Below are 19,774 nucleotides of genomic sequence, written 5' to 3'. Positions count from 1 at the left end.
AATGGATTGAAGGTGGGGTTTGATACAAATTTGATGCAGGATCAAGGAAAAGTAGTAGAAGTAGAAATTTGAGAGAGAAAAGAGATAGGAGGGAAGAAGAATTAAATATAGAGGGAAAAAAGGGAAGTGAGGTGGTAGGGTAGAGGAAGGAGAAAGAAGAGAAAGTGGAAGGAGAGATAGAGGTCAAAGCTCTTTCAAAACTCAACTTCTATTCATCATGAAAATGATATCTTTAGATTACACCCACAACCATTTTTCAACATGTCAAGCTTTTATCCTGTTAAGGAATTTAATTTGTCTTCCTGTGCTTTTGTTATTCTCATTTACCTGCTGAGGTTTAGCTTGTATTCAACTTTTTGCTTTTAAATTCATCTAGATTTGACATACCTTGGCAAGAAGTTCTTGCTTTGGCATTTATTTGTTTGAGATATAAAAATCTTGTGCTGCATTACAAGTCTTATTTATTATTAAAGCACTGCACAGACAAGTAATATTTGTTGTTCTTCCAGTTATTTGTTTTTTCCATCTTTTAATCCTATTAATTGTGTTTTTCCTAGTCTGACCATAAAAGCAGTTGGTTTATCTGATGCTGCATTGGATGCACTTGCTCAGTGTTGTTCCAGGAAACCTTGTGAAATCAAGGTATGTACTATGTATCTCCTGGCTCCGAAGTATGGACACTGACACAGACAAGACACAGCACATACAATATGGATGCATAAATTTTCAAAGATGTTGGGCATAACATGCTAGACGCACAAATATGTATAATATATATATATATATTTATGTCATGCATGGTAAAAAAGTACAAAAATAATTTGAATATAACATTATTAAATCCAGAGCCACAATCTCCATATATTATCACATAACAATTACATGCTTTTTTGTTTGGGTGATAAAACAAGCCAAAAACAGAACAATAAAAGTGGTGGAAAGGAGAATAGAGCATGAAGAGGTTCCAGAAAGCCCCCAACTATTTTTTTATTTTATGTTTTGACTTCCTAAACAGTTCCCATAATTGCATTATATCCCCAAAGTGTGTCTAGTTAGTGACAAATTTTTGGACACAGGTATCCCTAGTGTACTGATAGTGGGTCCATAAAGAAATGCTAATAAATAAAAGGGCTCGCTAGAGAGGGTGTTTGACATGTGTCCAACTTGTATTATGCATGTTCTGTGTTTGTAAAGTGTCTCGATACCATCTTGCCTTGGTGAATCCATGCTTCCTAGCTTCATATAGATTTTATTGGTCTTTGTTCTGATTTCTGTTGAATACACTCTTTTTTCGGACTACTGCTACTCATCAGTCTCTTCTTCCATCTGTCTAAACTGGTCATAGTGAAAACTCTGGTCCAGCATTTCTCCATTTGTTTATTCTGGTCTTATAGAGATATGAGCCACGATCAAACTTCATGTACAGGAGAGATACAAAGCCCTTATTAATGGAGGGAACTCAGTGGAGGTTCCTGTGAGTTCATTTCTCGATAAGGATCTTGATGCAGCACTAGATTCTTTTGATCACTTGTTCTGTCGTCGATGTCTTGTAAGCGAAACACTCATTATCTTTGTTGTTTAGAGCCTTTAAAACCATAATTGCCCGTTTACATTTGCTGTTTTCAATTGGCAGCTATTTGACTGTAAATTACATGGATGTTCCCAGGACCTTATCTTTCCGGTAAATTAATTGCTTGATTTTGTTTATAATGTTCTTATCAAAATTATAGTTGTCTACTATCTGAGAAGGTGAACTTTATTGAGTAACCTATCAATTTCAGGCTGAGAAACAGTTACCATGGAGTTGCTCTGATGATGAAACTAAACCATGTGGTCTGCACTGCTATAAACTGGTAGTTTTATTTATTTTTATATGCAGTGTTTTATGCTCCCAATTTGGCAATTTGAGACTTTTATTTTATGGTCGTTTTTATGAGTTTTAGAAATATACTTATCTTTCATGAGGAATTGGTCAGCAAACTAATCAAATGGCTTTTGGCCTAAATTGAACTTTCATTTGTTGATTCTCAGGAAAAATATTTTCTTCCTGCTGATCATATTGGGGCCCAGATATCCTGGGGTAAATCTCCAAGTCCATCTGGACAAAGGAGAATAAAGTCATGTCAGAATGAAAGTGCTCCATCAACTGGAAGAAACATATCAGGAAGCAGTGATTCAGATAGCAGATCTTTCCAGGATATTACCTCTACTTTCCGTTCCATGTTGCTACCGAAGTCTAATCTCCCCACAGAGAGTGGTATTTGTAAGAAGAACAACCAGAGAGTTACTGAACATATTTTACCTTGCACGCAGAAAAGGCAGAAGAAAGCAGTTCCTTCTGTTTCTAGTTCTTCTGTGAATGCAAATCTTACTTCTAAAGATATGGTTTTTCAATCTATTACGCTTGAAGAAAATGAGGATGATACTTCTCCAAGGAAACATAGATCTTTAGGTGGTGGAATGTCTGAGAGGAAGGAGTCTCCAACAATTGACAGTCAAAAATATTTGCAACAGGGGCATCCTCATGGCCCACTAAATGAGATTATTAGTGAAAAATTGGTATATTGTGATGATGCCTTGCAGGAAGAGGGGTGTGCATGTAGAAGTACCCATAAATGGAAAACTATTGAGAAAGCCCTTTATGAAAAAGGTTTGGAGATATTTGGATGGAACAGGTTAGTGATCTAAATTTATTTTGTGTTCAACTGGTTAGTTATTTCAAGTGAGGTTGGAGACCATTTTGAACATAAATGAGTTGTAATATGTCAATCTTGGAAATTGCGTTGTATATTCTTTTATCCAAATTCATGAATTTTTCAAAAAGTCCTCTTATGCAGGAGTGGCATGTGATGTTAGCTTTAGTTGGTTAGATTCACTGGCATTTGTGCGGTGGTTGTGCACTAAGTTTTGATAATGTGGAAAAATGTATTATGTCTATAGTTTTGCTGTCAAATTGATGCCTAATATTAGTCATCTGGCGGTTGACCATTTCTAACTCACTAAGCTTGTTATCCAGTATAGTTGTCTGTAATATTGGAGTATGCTGCTCAGATATGTACAGGCAGAAAGTGTCTAACCTGACTTCTCAGCCCTCGCCCTTTTCCTCAGCCCTCTTAATTTGCTCCCAACCCCTCCTCTTTTCCCCTTTCTGAGTTTTTCTTTACAATATTCCCTACATGTTTACTCACCTTCAAATTATAATAATTGTGACATTGAAATTGACCAGTTGACAATGTATACTTTTAAGTATGGTTAGGTTGGTCAGACTTTTTATGCATGTCCCATTCATTTTTACCAGAAGATCCTAATCTAATGATCTATTAGTTCTCTTACAATTTTCTTTGTTGGTGATACAGCTGCTTAATTGCTAGGAATCTTATGAATGGAATGAAAACTTGTTTGGAGGTATATCTGTATATGAGCTGCTCTGAGAAAAGGCTATTCTCCCAGACAGGTGATGGTGTAAATCCTCTGCTAGAAGGCCATTCAAAGGTTGATTGTAATTAAACATTGGTTAACATTTTATTTTTTTGTGTCAGAATATATTATATTGTATCTTGTTTTATTGGGTTGAAATTAGGTTAATGAAGTTAAAAGATCAAGAATTTTACGTAGGAGAGGTAAAGCTCGCCGTTTAAAATATACTTGGAAGTCTGCAGGCTACCATCCTATCAGAAAACAGATTACTGAGATGAAAGATGAGCTTTATCGGAATTATAGCCCATGTGGGTGTCAATCTGTCTGTGAAAAGCAGTGTCCCTGCGTTGTTAATGGAACTTGCTGTGAGAAGTACTGTGGGTGAGCTTTCACTGTTTTCTTTTGACAAGAATGTGCAGCATGATTTCCCAGACTCCAGCCCTTATTCTTTGCATGGAAAACATCTACTAGTTATTTTGTTTGCACATATTCCGAACTCAACTAGTTGCCATGCAAATGCCTTGTTGTCTTTCTCATTAGATGTCCAAGGATTTGCAAGAATCGGTTTAGAGGCTGTCATTGTGCCAAAAGTCAGTGTCAGAGTCGTCAATGTCCATGCTTTGCTGCAGGTCGAGAATGTGATCCAGATGTTTGCAGGAATTGCTGGGTCAGGTTAGTTCATTTTTTTCTATAACAATTCCATTTAAATTCAACCTTTGGGTTCAAGGAAATTGCAAGCTGCTGGCTTTATAGGGAATTGAATATATTAATTGGAAATAGAACTACACAATCTATGCTTTACAGTTGAGCTAAGCAGCTAAATCCTAGACCCTGAATGGCAACTACAAGAAACTAAAAGAAAACAAGATTGTCGGCACAGTCAAAGTCTCTTATTTGCAAACAATTTTGTCTTAAGACTGGCAATTGAAGCTTGAATCTAAGTCTTTGGAATGGAAAAGTCCTGCTTGTATGGCAAATTACTTTAACCTTGATCTTCGGTGAGGAAAATTTATCCAAGCCGAGCTTGCAGTATCATTCAATTTTTGTGAAGTTCCTTTTGCAATTAATTTGAGTTCTGTTTCTATGGCATTCCTCTTTGTCCTTGATTTCTTTCCCTTGCCTCTACTTTGCACACATAAAATAAAGAGTAAATTGCAGGGAAGGAATATATCACTTGTTAGAATGGCGTTAGGTATTTTGGTTGTATAGTCCAAAATACCAATTGACTCATTACTGCTGTCATGTTCTTGGCAAACACATTGTTAATGTTAAGCTTTTATGCATGAAAACAATAACAACCACCTTAATCCCTATAGGTGGGGCATGAATGAAAAATAAATAAAATCAGAAAACTCTTTCATACTATAGTTTTACCGTACAGAACATATTTTTGGAGTGTGATTGTGGCACATGTTTTTTGAAGTCTAATGCGTGGGTCTGTTTACTGTATGGTTTATGAGTGATTCTCCCTTCTGTCTTCACTTTTCTGTTACTCTTTTCTCTTGCCTTGTATGTCTTTCTGCACCTCTTATTCCTTTTGAATGGTCTTGTAGTTGTGGTGATTATACTCTTGGAATTCCTTCCCAAAGAGGTGACAATTATGAATGTAGGAACATGAAGCTTCTTCTCAAACAACAGCAAAGGGTAATTGTGATTTTATTTTGTACATCCATCATTTTACAATCAGATGATCAACTCTTGTCGTTGTGTTACCTGCATTCGAAAATCAACTTGCTGGACTGAGAGATTCTGTGTTGGCATGAGGTTTCCAAGCATATACGCATGCACTTTATTACTTGAGTGAAGCTTTCACAGTATTTCTAAGGGAATTTAGGATAATAGAGATGGCCCCTAAACAGTAATTGATTCCAGAAATTGCTATCCATTGGAATTGGATTTCAATGGAATATCATTTTTGGACTTAAAAATTCCTTTGTTGCATGAGGAGAAATTGGGACACCTGGGGCATCTTCTCTAATTTTTGTATCCAGAAATTGATACAAGCTCTACCGGATTTTGTACCTAAAATTTTAGATGAGAACAATCTCAAAAGGGAATATGTCTTGCTTGCCTCTAGAGTTCTGAAAATTAAATCTACTCCATCTCTGTAGTTGGATTCAAATGTTGGTAAATATGGAGTAGTCTGTTCCTTTGGTCATTTTGTTCTCTTTTGTTTGACTAACCTTTCTTCAGTTTCATAGCAGAGTTGATATTTCGCTATTGGACCATGCAGTACTGTTTGTGATTGTGTGATTATCTTTCTATAAACTGATGAGCAGCTCTAAGCATGAACTTTCAATAAGACTAGTTTATCATGATTCACTGCTGGAATTTGATCAAGAAAGTTATAAAAGAAAAGGGGTCATAGACATTGAAATTTTCTTGATATAGCAATATTTTGTCCATTCAATGAGTTTTTTCTAAGAAACGCTATTTCTTCTGGCATCTTCCACTACCCTTCTCTAGCATTGACCCAGTGCCTTTTTAAATAGATCATCAAATAATCAGTTCTTGGCCATGATCACTGATGCACTTGAGGCAAATATTACTTTTGGTTGCTCCTAGCGACATTATTGCTTCCTACATTTAAAGGTGGTGAAAATGGATTTGTAGTAACCAAATCCTCTGAAATAATATACTGGACTTCACAGTGACAGCAACTGTTTCTCATTTCTTTTGGCATAATGTTGTTTTGCTTACAGTTCATTGTCTGCATGAAAACTGCTTTTGGTGCAGTAGTTACATGAGAATCAGTATCTGAACTGGACTGACATTTATGTTGAAAGAATTAACAATTAAAATTTTTGGAGATTCTTGAAATTGTTTTAGCTATATCTTCGTTATGAATTTGGTTGTCTTCAACACTCGTACAGGTTTTGCTTGGAAGGTCTGATGTATCTGGCTGGGGGGCTTTCTTAAAGGTTATAAGACTTTAGAATTCAGTGCGCTGCAATCAGCTTACTTTTTCTCACATTTTGGTTTCATCTTTGGTTGTTCCAGAATAATGTTGATAAGCATGAGTACCTTGGTGAGTATACTGGCGAGCTGATCTCACATGAAGAGGCAGACAAACGTGGGCAGATTTATGATCTCGAAAATTTTTCTTTTCTCTTCGATCTTAATGATCAGGCATGATAAATGATCTTCTGATTTAATTTTTTTTTATATCAAACTTTAAAACTTTATTCTGTTGGATTGAATACATGTTTCTCTTTGCAAATAGTTTGTTCTTGATGCTTATCGGAAGGGTGACAAGTTGAAGTTTGCCAACCATTCTCCTGATCCTAACTGCTATGCAAAGGTAATCCCTTTCTTGTCTTCATACATAGGAGGTTTATCTTATTTTACTCGGAACTATTATGAACTTATTGATTTATAAATAGTTAGGACATTGACCTTTTCTAGTAACACAGATTTTTTACTTGATTGTCATCGTCATCTCCAAGTTAGGGTATGTGGAACAGCATCCATGATGTCAATTGACTGTTAAAAGTCGCATTGACAATAAAAATTCATGCAAAAGAAAAATGTGACAATTTTATGCCAGATGTCCTTCATGACACGACCTTCTAGCGAGATAATAATGAGATAAAGTTCCACCAGCATCTTTATATGGAAAAGTGTCATGAGATGGCAATCAATGAAGATAATAGATATAGTTGTATTCCATTATATAGTTGATATCATGAAACCAACTTGCACAATATGAAAACACAATTTGAATAGTTTCTTTGACTTAAACATAAAATTGAACTCTCTACACTGAAAAATTGAATTAATCTAGCTGTATTTATAGACCAATCTAATATACACAGGATAATTAAAAGATGGTAAGATAAAATTATAGATCTATCTAAGCCTAAATTTATCTAATTTTTCACATTTACATGAGATTTTTGATCTGTCTAGACTTGATTGTTAACTTTATTTTCTCAGAAGGTGTTACTTGTCATCTGTCAAAAAATTAACTTGATGAGTTCAACACTCTCCTTTCAAGTGATTTTTATAAAACCAAACTAAGTTGAGCATGGAATCACCCAAGCTGGCCTTTTGAAAGTGATTTGGTAAAGATTTCAGCATCGTCCCCTTTCTTTGCGCATCCAAGATGATGATGGTGCCTTAAAGAACCTTAACCTTCTCTCGAGCAAAATTGATGCTCCAATTTGATGTGCTTGGTTTTGGTGTGGCATCATGGATTTGTTGTTAGTTTTAAGGCACTTTGATTATTTTCAAGAACTATAGTTGGTTTCTAAACTGGTTGGTGAATATCTTCACTAACTCTTGTCTTCGAACCTTACAATTGCACACTCTTGAGCTGCTAGGGCAGCAACTTTATATTCTGTTTCTGATGTTGATAGGGAAATTGGGTCTTGCTTCTTATTGCTCCAAGATATATACATGTTTCACAAAAGAAGACATAATCCAATGTAGACTTTCAATCATCTAAATCTCTACCAATATTAGCATTCAATGTATCTGAATATGGAGAGGTTAACTTCTTTTTTCTAGAACCATCCTATATCAATTGTGGAGTTAACATACTTCAAAAGCGTCTTTACTGCCTCCAAATGTGGTTTCCTTGGTGCTTGCATGACCCAAATGACAATCTAATGGAGAAGGCAATATCTGGCCTTGTCATGGTCGGGTATACAAGACTGCTAACATGATCAAGACATGGCCAAGGATTTTTCAATAATGAACCTTCTCATCTTAATTTGATGTTCATGTCAGTGGAGTGGAGCTTCTTTTCCCAAACCTCAATCTGAATCTTTTGACTGGCTTCTTAGCATAATTCTCTTAAGATACAAAGCCTTCCTCTTTCAGATTCTCCAGTTTCAGACTTAGAATGACTCAACCCTCCCTAGCTCTTCATCTCAAACCGAATAGATAGCTCATCTTGAAGTCTCGTAACTTGTTTATCATCATTGGGGTTATAATCATAGTATCTAAGACCACCATACCATGTAGGCCTTAAATATTATTTACAAAGAGTATCATATGTATAATTGGCAATATAACTACAAAATCGAAGATATTGGGCTATCTTCTCATACTAGGCTCTTGGAGCCTATTTAGTCCATGGAGAGGCTTTGTTAGTTTACACGCATAATTTGGATGCTTGTCCAAAATATATCCAGATGGTTGATTCATATATAGATGTCTTCTTCAAGTTCTCCATGTAGAAAACCATTTTGTACATCTTGTTGTCATATAGCATCCAACCGTTGCACGATGCTATAGTTATCATAGCATGAGCTGAGTCATCTTGGCTGCCATGGTTTTTTTAGCTTGACCTGACTCTTCTTTTTATGTCCAACTTTTTCCTCTTTATTTGAAGAGTCATAAGCATTTTTCACATAATTGAATCATCTTCTTTTCTTTTATTTTCTTTGAGATTCTTCTTTTGTTTGTCAAGAAAAACTCCTCGTCCATCTTTAATATGAGATTGCTGATCTATTTCAAGTTGAATATTGTTTTCATCTTCTCAAGGCAGTGTTGTATGCAATCTATTCGAAATGATAAATTTAATGCTGGCAACATCCTTTTTTTGGCATGCATTTTGATTGGCTACAAAGAAATCACATCTTTTCTGATCTTGCCAGTTCACATGCAATAAGAAACTCCGTTTTTTTGTTTTTGGGTTTCAGGTTATTATGGTGGCAGGGGACCATAGGGTGGGAATATTTGCTAAAAGGCGAATTAGTGCAGGAGAGGAACTGTTCTATGACTACCGTTATAAGCCGGACAGCACTCCTGCTTGGGCAAGGAAGCTTCTTGCATCTAGTTGCAAAAGGGATTCTGCCTCTGCATCGGGCCGAGCCAAGAAGCGTGCTTAATCGACCATATATTTGGGTGGTATTGCAATCTAGATCCAAAAAGGATTCTGCTTCTGCATCTGGCCAAGCTAAGAAGCATGCTTAATTGTGCATATATTTCAAGCTTATTTGAAAAGGATTATGCTCCTGCTTCTCGCCGAGCTGAGAAGGGTGCTCAATCAAGCATTTATTTCAATTTTCTGTCTAGGTATCTTCTCCAAGCTGAAGGTGGATTCTTGCTTATTTTATTGCTGGAGTGGCCATTTCTGCTAATAATTTTTACCTGGGATTTGCCTTTTCCATTTCATGCTTTATGTGAAAGGCCAGAATGTACATAGGCTTTTTAGTAATCAAAAAATTCTCCTTGGACGAGGAAACTTTGGTTGCTTTTAGGTAATGGAAGTCTAGATGTTACCTAACTGTGCATAATGAATGTAATGGAAAATCTGGTGGACTGCTCTCAAAAAAAAAACAAAGTTTTTTTGTCAATTGAGAAAGTCCCGTTGCTCAATTTCCTTTTCCTTTGTGAAGAACATTAGGAGTAGCAGAATCTCACCTACAACCAAATATTTGCATCAATTGAAGTACTACTGTGTGAGGGGAACAACCAATAATTTATTGAGGTGGATACATGGAGAAATGATATGAATTCTTTATGTTATACACACTGTAGTAAATGCATGGATGCGATCAACAATCTGTACGTGAATATCATTTAGAGAAATCACAATCTTTGTGACAATACAGCAGTTACCCTTAGAGTTTAATCTTAAGGGCTGGATTGATGGCAAGCAAGCCAATGAAGCAGTCTAGAGGAACCCTTGTACCCCACACATTTATTGACTCCAGCTTGCGGCATTTTTTTACAACGAATGCAAGCCCACTTGCGGTTACATGTCGACAGCTCCATAGTACGATAGTCTGGGAGAAAAAGCAAGGAAACGAGGTACATTTAGCGATTTACCAATATATAAGCTGAATCTCTGTCTGAAGGAAAATCAAGACTGTAAATCAAATGCATGATTCCTATTCCTACTAAGGAGAAAACTATAAAGCATATAGCTATTGCGATGCATTTAGAAAGGGAGAGATGGATGGTATTTTGCACTTCAAATTACAGTGAAAACAGCACAAAATGAAACGTTCCTCTCAACTCACCTTCAAATATGGACAGTTATCTGCAATAGCAAATAAAGAATCATCTGTTATGAATGTACCACCAATATTCAGGTGTTGCAAGGAGGTAGTTGTTGAAATCTGTCAAAAAGGGACCCAAAAAAAAATAATTATCTGACCAATGCAAAGGATCCTTCTTAACAAATAAAAGGCAAAGTAAATTCAAGACATGTCATGCACTCTTGAGATGCAAACTCAAAAATTGAGAAAAAGTGGATTAGGGTGTCCATATCGTACTAGACTCCTATTTTGAGGGGGTCAAAGTTGGGCCATATTTGCATGCAGCCTCCTCACAAAGAGACTATTTCCTTAACTTGAACTCATGATCTTCTAAACAATCTTATTGCTACAAAAAAAAAAAAGTGGATTGTTTAAAAATTACCGGTATCAAAATTATGAAATCCACAATTTAGTAGATCATGACAACCAAAGTCCAAAATTGCAAATGATATGATACATAATATTCTTAAATAGCCCAACAACTAGAGCACGGTAAAAAATCTACAAGTTTCAAGTGATTATTACCCTATGCATGTATGGTAGGTTGCTCAAGCAACAAACATGAAACTACAAATGGTGTAACTTTGTCCATCGGGAGTCCAAGAAAAGAATCCTGTATCTAGCACAAAGGACACTAATCACCTATTAGAGTTAGCAATCATTTGTTTCCATTGCCCCAAATGCATATTAGAGCAATCACAACATGAATGAAAATGTTTTCCAGCCAAAATGATGCCATACCTCGTGTATAACAGACAAATAACGAACAAGTAGTCAACAAAGTTGCTTGACAGATCAGAATCCATTTTGGCAAACCCAAAATTTTCATTTGCTCATTTTTGGATATTGGGAGAAAATGGTTAGAGCGAAGGGATAATGACACAAACTGAGCATGCTAAAAATGTCCATGATTAAATCTCCACAATCATAGAACCGAATTCTACAAACTTCGACAAAAATCAAGAAACAGCAGGTTATTTGGGTATTCAAAAGGTAAACATCGACATCTCCATTTTGAATTTGAGATGACACGCAAAGAAAGATGTCCAGCTGCGTGCAATGGATGTCAAAATTAAGTAGACAACTTAAATGGACATGCTACCCACTCAAATCCAGTTCTTTGTTTATCTGATGATTCATAATCTTTATAATCACTTAATGGATACTGGTATGGAAAATTCAGTTTTACAAGTCGCATAGAAATTCATTGGATTAGATTGTATCAAGAACAAAGATTGATAAGTGGATAGTCCAAGCAAAATTATCAAACATTATTAATCGAGGAGACAGCCATGATTAGATACCAGTTGAACAACACCCTGATCTGTGATCCCTGTCATACCCCACAGGGAAAGAGAAATCAAATTGCTGACACATTTTGTCGAAGATATTTGGTATAATCCGATGTCTGTTATTTGGCAACCCCATCGGCTCTTTGAACTGAAAATATATACAACAAGAGGAATAATAAGAAACCAGTAAAGCTATACTACACATTTCTAAATCATATGATGGAACTCTTGCTGAACTTGATATCAAATTACATGCTATCTAAGAAAACAAAACAACTCACTTTCCATCAAGCCATCCGTTTTCTGTTCTAATAAGATGCAACATAAACAGAGACACCAACACAATATGAAAAAGAATACCTAAAAAGGCATAAAACTGTTCTAATTTTTAGTTTTAATCTCAAAATGCTCAACCCCTCTAATTCAGGTCTTGAAGTCAATATGGTTTAAACCCATCAACACGATCGAAAATTAACAGGAAAAAGTGAAGAATTAGTGGGGTGAGAGAGAGTTACATATCCAGGTCCTTGAGGTTGTAGGCGAGGCGAACAAGGCGGGTGGTGGAGTCATCGTCCATTTTCCACCCAGCAAAGCTCAGCCTCTCTCTCCGAGCCAGCGATTGCTTCACTGCTCGCCTCCATTTCCTGCAGACTCCACTGGCCCTGTAAACAAAAACCCACAATCCAATTAGCCCAAATCAATCCAGAATTCCATGAACAACATCACAGCAACGACCTCATAGATATTTTCATTCCCAAAAAGAAGACAAATATAAGGAAACGGAAAGCTTTACTCTGCCAAGTCCCTAAAGGAAGTGAAGAGAGCGAATATGTGAGCGAGAAGGTCGACTGGAAGGCGATCAACCTCGGGTTCTTCGTCCCCTTTCATGGCTTCTCTGGTCTCTAGCAGAGACCCAACTGTAATTTCGTAGATATAGACGGTAGAGAGAGAGAGAGAGAGAGAGAATGTGGACATGTTCTCGACATGGTTTCGTTATTCTTTTCGTATTTCACAAGTGTTTGGAAGTCAAATTCGAAAAAAGAGAGAAACTTGTTCGCGTAATTGCTCGCATTTGCTTTGCTTGAATCGCCGGTGATCAATCGGCATAAGCTAATTACACTATCATGGGCCAAGCCCATTTCTGAATTCAGCCCAACAAAAACCCATATCAGGCAAGAATAATAATATTTAGTTTTTTTTTTTTTTTTATAGTTTAAGATGTAGGATAAACAGAAACAAACTAGTGATAAATATATTTTAGTTTTAGGTCTGTCACTAATTAATAGAAATTCTTTGATTTTGGAATAAGGGGACAGTGACTTTTCCCTTATGTTTGGGAGAGAGATAGTGCCAAAAAATAAATGATATATAATGAAATTGAAATATAAGGGTAAATAAATTGATGATATATTAGAATCGATTATTACTAAATTCGTTCAAAGATTGTGCTCTTCAGTAGGTTTCCTCGACCTTGAGATGTTTATGATTGTGCGTGACTCCAAACTTGTCTAAGACATATTTGTTCTGTAATTTTGTTTTATGTCTTTATATGTCTTTCAACGATTAAGTTAATCAACAGATTTGAAATAAAGCGATGCAATAATTATGTAATTAATTTTTTACTTGACCCTTAGAATTTATACCCTTATAAGCTTGCTCTAGAGTTGGTAAATGACTAAGATCATGTTACGTAAAGATCAGATTTAGATCTAATTAATGATTATGATTATGCTATAAGGATGGTTAGATTTAAAACCCATGAGTTCATCTTAAGATAGATTTGGATTTAAATTTAAACTTATATCTAATTTTTTTAAATCAAATTTGTCATTTGATCTTGGTATACCTACAACTTAGATCTTAAGCTTGGATTTGGGATTTATGGTACCCATCAATCTTGCCCCAAGTCTAAGATGTCCTTGGCCATGCATTGTCATTAGGGAGATCTCGATGAAGGTATTTTCATAATTTCAAAATTAAAATTAAGATGCTTATTGTTAATAAGTAACATAAAGTTTATTATCATTTTATTCTTTGAAAATAATAAAATGTAAATAAGCATAATATAATTTTACATTATTTGGATAAAGAGGGGATATAATAATTAAAAAAGAAAACAAAGTTGTAATTATATCTCTTCACTTTTAAAATAAATAATTATGTAAAAAAACAACAAAAGTAATATAGTAAAATAATAACTATATTTTGGGGTGTAAGAAAAATAAGGGTATTGAAGGAAAGAATATCATGTGCCTTATTTTTACATCGTAAAACTTTCAATCAAATGAGACAAAAGGTCTCTTCCCCAAATTTTCATATATATCTCTTATTCAAACATAACCTTTTTTTTTTTAAGTAATTATCCAAACATAACCTTAAGATACAAGATATAGAACCCCATCATCTAATGTTGCATACATTAGTTTAACAATTGTAATAACATATTAATCACTTGTATCTCATTTGATCATCAGTTTAGATCACAAAGGACGAGTGATAAAATAAAAAAAATATATCAGATTAGCTACATTTTGAACTTTGAACATAATAAATAAAGATATAATGGAAGGAGGCTTGATGTAAATATCTCCAACTAGTTAAAGAGACAATTTGTTATCCTCATTTGGCCTAAACTCGCTCCTTTAATAAGTGCCTAATATAATATGTTTGGATCTATTTACTCATCAACTTGGTCTAAATTTACTTTTTTTTAAATAGAAAATTATAATTTTTATATTTTAATTTTGATTTGAAGTTTTTGATATATAATTTAATAAATATATTATTTTAAAAATTAAAAATACTAATAAGACATTACAATATAAGAACAATCATTAAAAATTATATAAATATCATTCATATGATCATTTTGACAATAAATTAAATGTTAAAATGATACATAATCATACATAAAAAGTTATAATCACTTTAAATAAATGTTAAATATATATTTTTTGAACGAGTTTGACAATATATGATTATTTACAAAATTTAATATAATTATAAAAGTAGAATTAGATCATTAGAAACTATTAAAAGATAAAAGTTTTAATTTTTAAACTTTTAACTTCTAAGTTCAATTTTTTATTTTAAAAATATTTTTATATTTTATTTATTAAATAAATAAATATATTTTAAAAAATAATTTTAAAACTATATTAAAAATAAGTCAGGTTAACAGACTTTTACTGACTCATGAACTGAGCTGGGCTTTATGTTTTACTGACGGGTCGGGCTTAAGCTCAACCCGTCCATGAACGAGTCAGGTAGGCCCGCCCGTCCCTTTCTTTTAGAGCCCATGATGGGCACGGCCGGACCGGCCGGCCGTTATGGCTAGCGCGAAGGTGACAACGAGGAAAGCAGGAGAAAGAGAGTGTGAAACAGTGAGACCGCACGAGGATGATGCCGCCGCCGCCGCCGCAGGCAGTTCATGAATTACCGACAAGGCATTGTCGACTCCTGGGCGAGCCATTTTTCTCTCCAATCACCGCAGTCTATGAACATCAAAACATTGCGCCCAATCTTCCCCGCCCATCTCGCCTTTTAACTGCTGAGACCCTATCTTCCTCCGCTCTTCAGATTCTTGAGAGAGGTGTTTTACTGCTTTCTTGCGTAATATTTGATGCCCATCTGTTTATTTTGATCTTTTAAGAAAATTGCGGCTGATAATCTACTGCAGGTTCTTGATCGAGCCTTCGTTTTCAGGCGTTTTTCTTCTTTGAAGATTGGGTATATACATTTCTGGATTCCATGTTTGACTTTGGCCTATTTGCCGCTCTTGGATGTGAATTAGTGCTCCAGACTAGGGATGTAAGTGAGTCTCCAGTGCTTCTAATGAATGTCATTTAAAGTGAAAACGAGTACAAGAATAAAGTATAGGTACGAGTTTCATTTGAACATTATTAAAACATGTATGTACAGAGGTTAATTGCCAATTCAGATCCCTACTTCTAATCTGTATTAGTTATTCTTTTATATTTTTTATTTTCCATTTGCTCTGCAAATTGGTTGGATCATTTTCGGTTAGTCTGTTGGTTTACTCTTTCTGGGACTGCATGTGTTATGAAGTTTGGATGAGTGGCTTTATGTGCTGTCATGTTCTTTCTTTCAATTCAGAAATCTTCAATATATTTTGTTGATGATATTCCTTTTGATCTTCATTACGCCTTCTATCTCCGGTAGACTTAAAAATCTATAAAAGGTTCTTTATCAGTATGATCTAAATTGTATTTAGCTTATTTTTCTGCATGTTTTCTATTCTATCCCCCCCTCTCTGTCCGGTACTTCTCTGTCGTCCATGTTAAGCAATACAAGGTGCTCATTGTCACTAAATGTTGTCAACTAAAAGATTATGTAGAAACTCATTGTTACTGTACTGGTACATTGCTGTATTTACAAGCAGTTTGACTTTTAGTGCAAACGGAAGTGATGACGTTGTGCATCCGACTTCAGAGACATTGCTGCATTCAAGTTACCACGCAAGAGGGATTTATACTGGTACTAGAAACTTGTTCCCTTGTTCTATAGCAAAATTTCATTAGGATCTTTGACATACTTGCCACATTGTTTATCTTTTGTTGATGCTTCTCATAAACTATGATTGTAGTTTTGGTTTGTTTAATTTTCCCTCGGTGAATCCTCAGTTTTGTATCATGCACATTAATGAAAATATTAAATAAGAAATCCATGTTACTGCTATGTAGATTCTTTTCTGCTCCCTCTCTGGATATCATTGCCTCTTCCCAAAATAACCTTAGAGTTGTGCAAGGCCTTGGTGTAGAAATTGTTGATATATGTTATAGCCGTAGATATTTTAGTAGTAAATTAATTTATTTGATTTTATTTTGTAACCAATAATAATAATTTTTTTTCTTTTCACATTGGTCTCTGAACCTATAAAAATAAGCTGCTTCTTGTGCATGACGAAATGCAGTATCTATTCTACCAGAATTCTTCAATGTTTCGTTCAGTCTTGAAGGAGTGTATTTCCATTTCTGATATCTGCAAACACTAGCTATTAGATGATCATGTTGGTTGTTGAATGAAAAACAAAATGGTGGAAGAGCAGAAATGGTCATTCTTAATGTGAGTAGTTGATTGCTGCAACATGTAAATATTCAATCACATTTATTAAGTTCTTTCTGTCAGGCACCCACTTAATTGATATTGAAATCACATATTAGTACTGATTTGTTTTTGGAATATGTTAGCTTATCTCTTGTAACAATTGTCCTCACTTTGTGTTGGAAGTCTCAATTTTTTTTCCCTTTCTGGAAACAGGAGGTCAGCCAGCCCTCAGACCTCATACAGGTTAATCTAGAGGTGAGATCTTTTGCTAAATTGGATTGCACTTCCAGGATTTAACTTTGTGCTTGCTTTCTGAAATGGAAAGATATTGCAGTTTTTTGCTGTTATATGAACAAAATTGAAACAAGCTGAATAATGGAAAGCTTATTCGAGTAATGAGAAAGCTTACACGAGTAATTGGAAATTTAGTCGAGTAATGTGAAGGTTTACTCGAGTAATCAGGGAGACTTACTTGAGTAATTTAGAAGACACTTGAGTAATTGGGAAGAATTACTCAAGTAAAAAGAAGACTGTTATACCTAGGGTCACTGGAACAATTTTCTTGAACAGGAATTCTGCCACACTCAATCACACACACTCACGGATTTGATCTTAGGAACAGATTTAATGAATTCAACAAAAATAATAAACAGAAATAGAATTAAAGGAATAAGAATACACAAACCAAACATTCACAAGAACACCAAGATTATTCTAGCTCAAATTGCAATAAGCAATCCTACATCGAGCCTTAAGAACCCTTCAAGAGCAGCCTTTGTTGATTCAGAAAGAATGATCACAGTACATCAGTTGCACCCCCTTGATTACAAGCCTTCTCTCAAGATTACAAAAGCTATTCTTAATCACAGCCTTTCCTCTCTCAAAAGCTTTCTCGAGAAACAACTAAATTACGCGCCTCTGTTGTCTAGCCCTCCTTCCCTATTTATAGAATATTAGAGCGGCAATTCCTAGGCTATTACAAGAATTTATATTACCGGTTTTACCCCTAGCTTGACAGCTATTTACAAGTGAGTCCACCGCCCATCTCTACTCTCTAAACCGCATAATAACCTATATAAAAAATACTGTTGTCACTACCTCAATACTCTAGACAAACTCTAACAATTCTCCACCATTGTCTTGAGTATGATCCATTTCATTCTTTGTCCATCAAAGCCTTGGCCTGCTCTTCCTTTTGGTTCCAGCATGATATACCTGATCATCAAAACAACAACAAACATTAAGGATATCAAATCAATGCTGTAACTGATATAGTAAAACACCTTTGGATAATTTCCAGCTGCACTTAACTAAATCTGCAACTCTCATTAGAATTATCTTCCTCCTCAAGGGATTTTCCTAATGAATATATTCCTAACATCAATATAATTGGTTTTTTTCCATGGTGGGACTATTTCCTAGGCCAAGTGGATTGCACATTAGCTATTCCAACTTAACTTCACCTTGGCATCCCTTTAGGATTTTTGTTGTATACCCAGAAGATTATTCACCCTAAAAATGCATAGATTTTATCTAGACACACTCTACCATAAACCAAATCCGTACTTAGTGCTATTCATTAATCCCAAAGTGTCCAAACTTTACACAACATCATTGTCACAGTGCACCTCACCCGGATTGACCTTTCCACTGCCAGACTTTATTCCTAGCTCCCAAAACCGGTCTTTAGGCTTTACCACTGTCCTTCCTCTAATGTTTACTTCAAACAAACAAGACTGGTTGAATTTTCTTCTATCTACCTACCAGTCTACCAAGATATGCTTAAGATTAGGGTAACCTAGGCTGTCTTAAGCTGTCCAAACCCTATTCTAATCTCTAAGCCTTAGTATTTCCCAACTTGTCCTTCCTCCCACACTCTCAAACACTGATCTAAACACTCAGCTACTTGAGAGTTCTTATTTGGAGAAAATACCAATGAAGTTGCCTCTCAATATACTAGGCATACCACTGGAATACAACTTCCACATGCACTCAATTTTAACCCTTTTGGACTCTTCCAATCTTATATCTTGCCTAAGGAATTACTATCATACCTAGAGAGACCTTCTAAGCAACCAATCCTTGCTTACCTTTCCCTCTAGCTTCTTATACCTTGGCTACACTATAAGATCACTTTTCCCTTAGTTTCCACATGGATAATTATCTGTTCGTGATACTTATTTGATCCAAAGTTAAGCCTTTATGAACTGTCATACCTGATGGCCATTTGCCTAGCCTTTCTCCCTAGGCTTTCCCATCTCCAGCATTTCCTGAACTTACAAATAGACACTTACACAACACTCCACCCATTTAACCTAAGGGATCTTCCACGTAAGTCCAACATTCTCCCCAAATTTACATGGCTCCATGCCATTCATTTGGACAAGAGTGCATCACCTCTTCTTATGCAAGAGGTTCTATTTTCCAGCTTGTTCCTTAGCACTCAAACCAGAGCCTAAGCATCTTAAGCCCAACTTTTTCCATATCTCACTGGTACGTTCTTGTGGTTCTATCTATTCCTCGTCCTAGGCAACACTCTAAACTTTCTACTCCCTTGCTCATTATCAGCTTGATGATTCTATTTTACTTTCCTTGCTTAGTCTGGACTTTGATCAACAATGGCTACACCATACAAGATAACACTTGCACACACCATTTTCCCTCACTGTTCACAAGGACCCTCACTGCAAGAGCCAAAGCTATCTTAAACGCTAGCTTCCTCCCTCTCACAATCCAGCCCAAGCTTACACAATGAATATGACAAAAAAAATTCCAGATTTCCTTATTGTTATACCCTAGTTCATAGGTTAGTTTAGGACATTCCCAAAGGACTATACTTGTTGTTCTTCTTTACACAGCATTCCAGATTCATCCCTTAACCTTAGAAGCAACTAATTTCATGTCCTATTGGTAGTGTTTTGCTACATAGGTAAGAACCCTAGCTTTAGAAGTCTTAAGCATACCTATTTCACAACTCCACAATACCTAACCCTTCACACCAGAAGC

At 35.5% G+C, this 19,774-nt stretch overlaps 2 protein-coding genes across 5 annotated transcripts in view; one reads left to right on the top strand and one right to left on the bottom strand.

The window, feature by feature from the left end:
* The window catches only part of LOC127809545 (histone-lysine N-methyltransferase CLF-like), a 36,728-nt gene extending 27,075 nt beyond the window's left edge, over nucleotides 1-9,653 (top strand). For 3 of the 4 annotated variants that reach the window (XM_052348410.1, XM_052348412.1, XM_052348413.1), the window contains 13 exons: nucleotides 558-642; nucleotides 1,427-1,549; nucleotides 1,634-1,681; nucleotides 1,782-1,853; nucleotides 2,032-2,675; nucleotides 3,357-3,492; nucleotides 3,581-3,798; nucleotides 3,958-4,089; nucleotides 4,971-5,061; nucleotides 6,291-6,338; nucleotides 6,418-6,546; nucleotides 6,641-6,718; nucleotides 9,066-9,653. In XM_052348410.1, coding sequence (XP_052204370.1) covers nucleotides 558-642; nucleotides 1,427-1,549; nucleotides 1,634-1,681; nucleotides 1,782-1,853; nucleotides 2,032-2,675; nucleotides 3,357-3,492; nucleotides 3,581-3,798; nucleotides 3,958-4,089; nucleotides 4,971-5,061; nucleotides 6,291-6,338; nucleotides 6,418-6,546; nucleotides 6,641-6,718; nucleotides 9,066-9,254 — 1,993 coding nt within the window. In that variant the 3' untranslated portion in view covers nucleotides 9,255-9,653. The remainder of the gene's footprint in view (nucleotides 1-557; nucleotides 643-1,426; nucleotides 1,550-1,633; nucleotides 1,682-1,781; nucleotides 1,854-2,031; nucleotides 2,676-3,356; nucleotides 3,493-3,580; nucleotides 3,799-3,957; nucleotides 4,090-4,970; nucleotides 5,062-6,290; nucleotides 6,339-6,417; nucleotides 6,547-6,640; nucleotides 6,719-9,065) is intronic. The other variant, XM_052348411.1, reaches the window with a different exon arrangement.
* Nucleotides 9,654-9,828: 175 nt separating this feature from the next.
* LOC127809546 (F-box protein At5g67140) lies at nucleotides 9,829-12,703 on the bottom strand. Its single transcript, XM_052348414.1, has 5 exons — nucleotides 12,495-12,703; nucleotides 12,217-12,363; nucleotides 11,714-11,849; nucleotides 10,392-10,490; nucleotides 9,829-10,154 (listed from the first exon to the last, which is right to left on the bottom strand). Exons 1-5 carry the CDS (start codon nucleotides 12,674-12,676, stop codon nucleotides 9,990-9,992), a joined length of 729 nt encoding a protein of 242 aa, XP_052204374.1. The 5' UTR covers nucleotides 12,677-12,703; the 3' UTR covers nucleotides 9,829-9,989.
* Between the last annotated feature and the right edge of the window lie 7,071 nt (nucleotides 12,704-19,774).

The sequence above is a fragment of the Diospyros lotus genome, chromosome 9 (assembly GCF_014633365.1).
Source record: "Diospyros lotus cultivar Yz01 chromosome 9, ASM1463336v1, whole genome shotgun sequence".
Lineage (NCBI taxonomy): Eukaryota > Viridiplantae > Streptophyta > Magnoliopsida > Ericales > Ebenaceae > Diospyros > Diospyros lotus.
The sequence above is the reverse complement of the archived record's forward strand: the minus strand, read 5'-3'. Positions and strand labels throughout refer to the sequence as shown.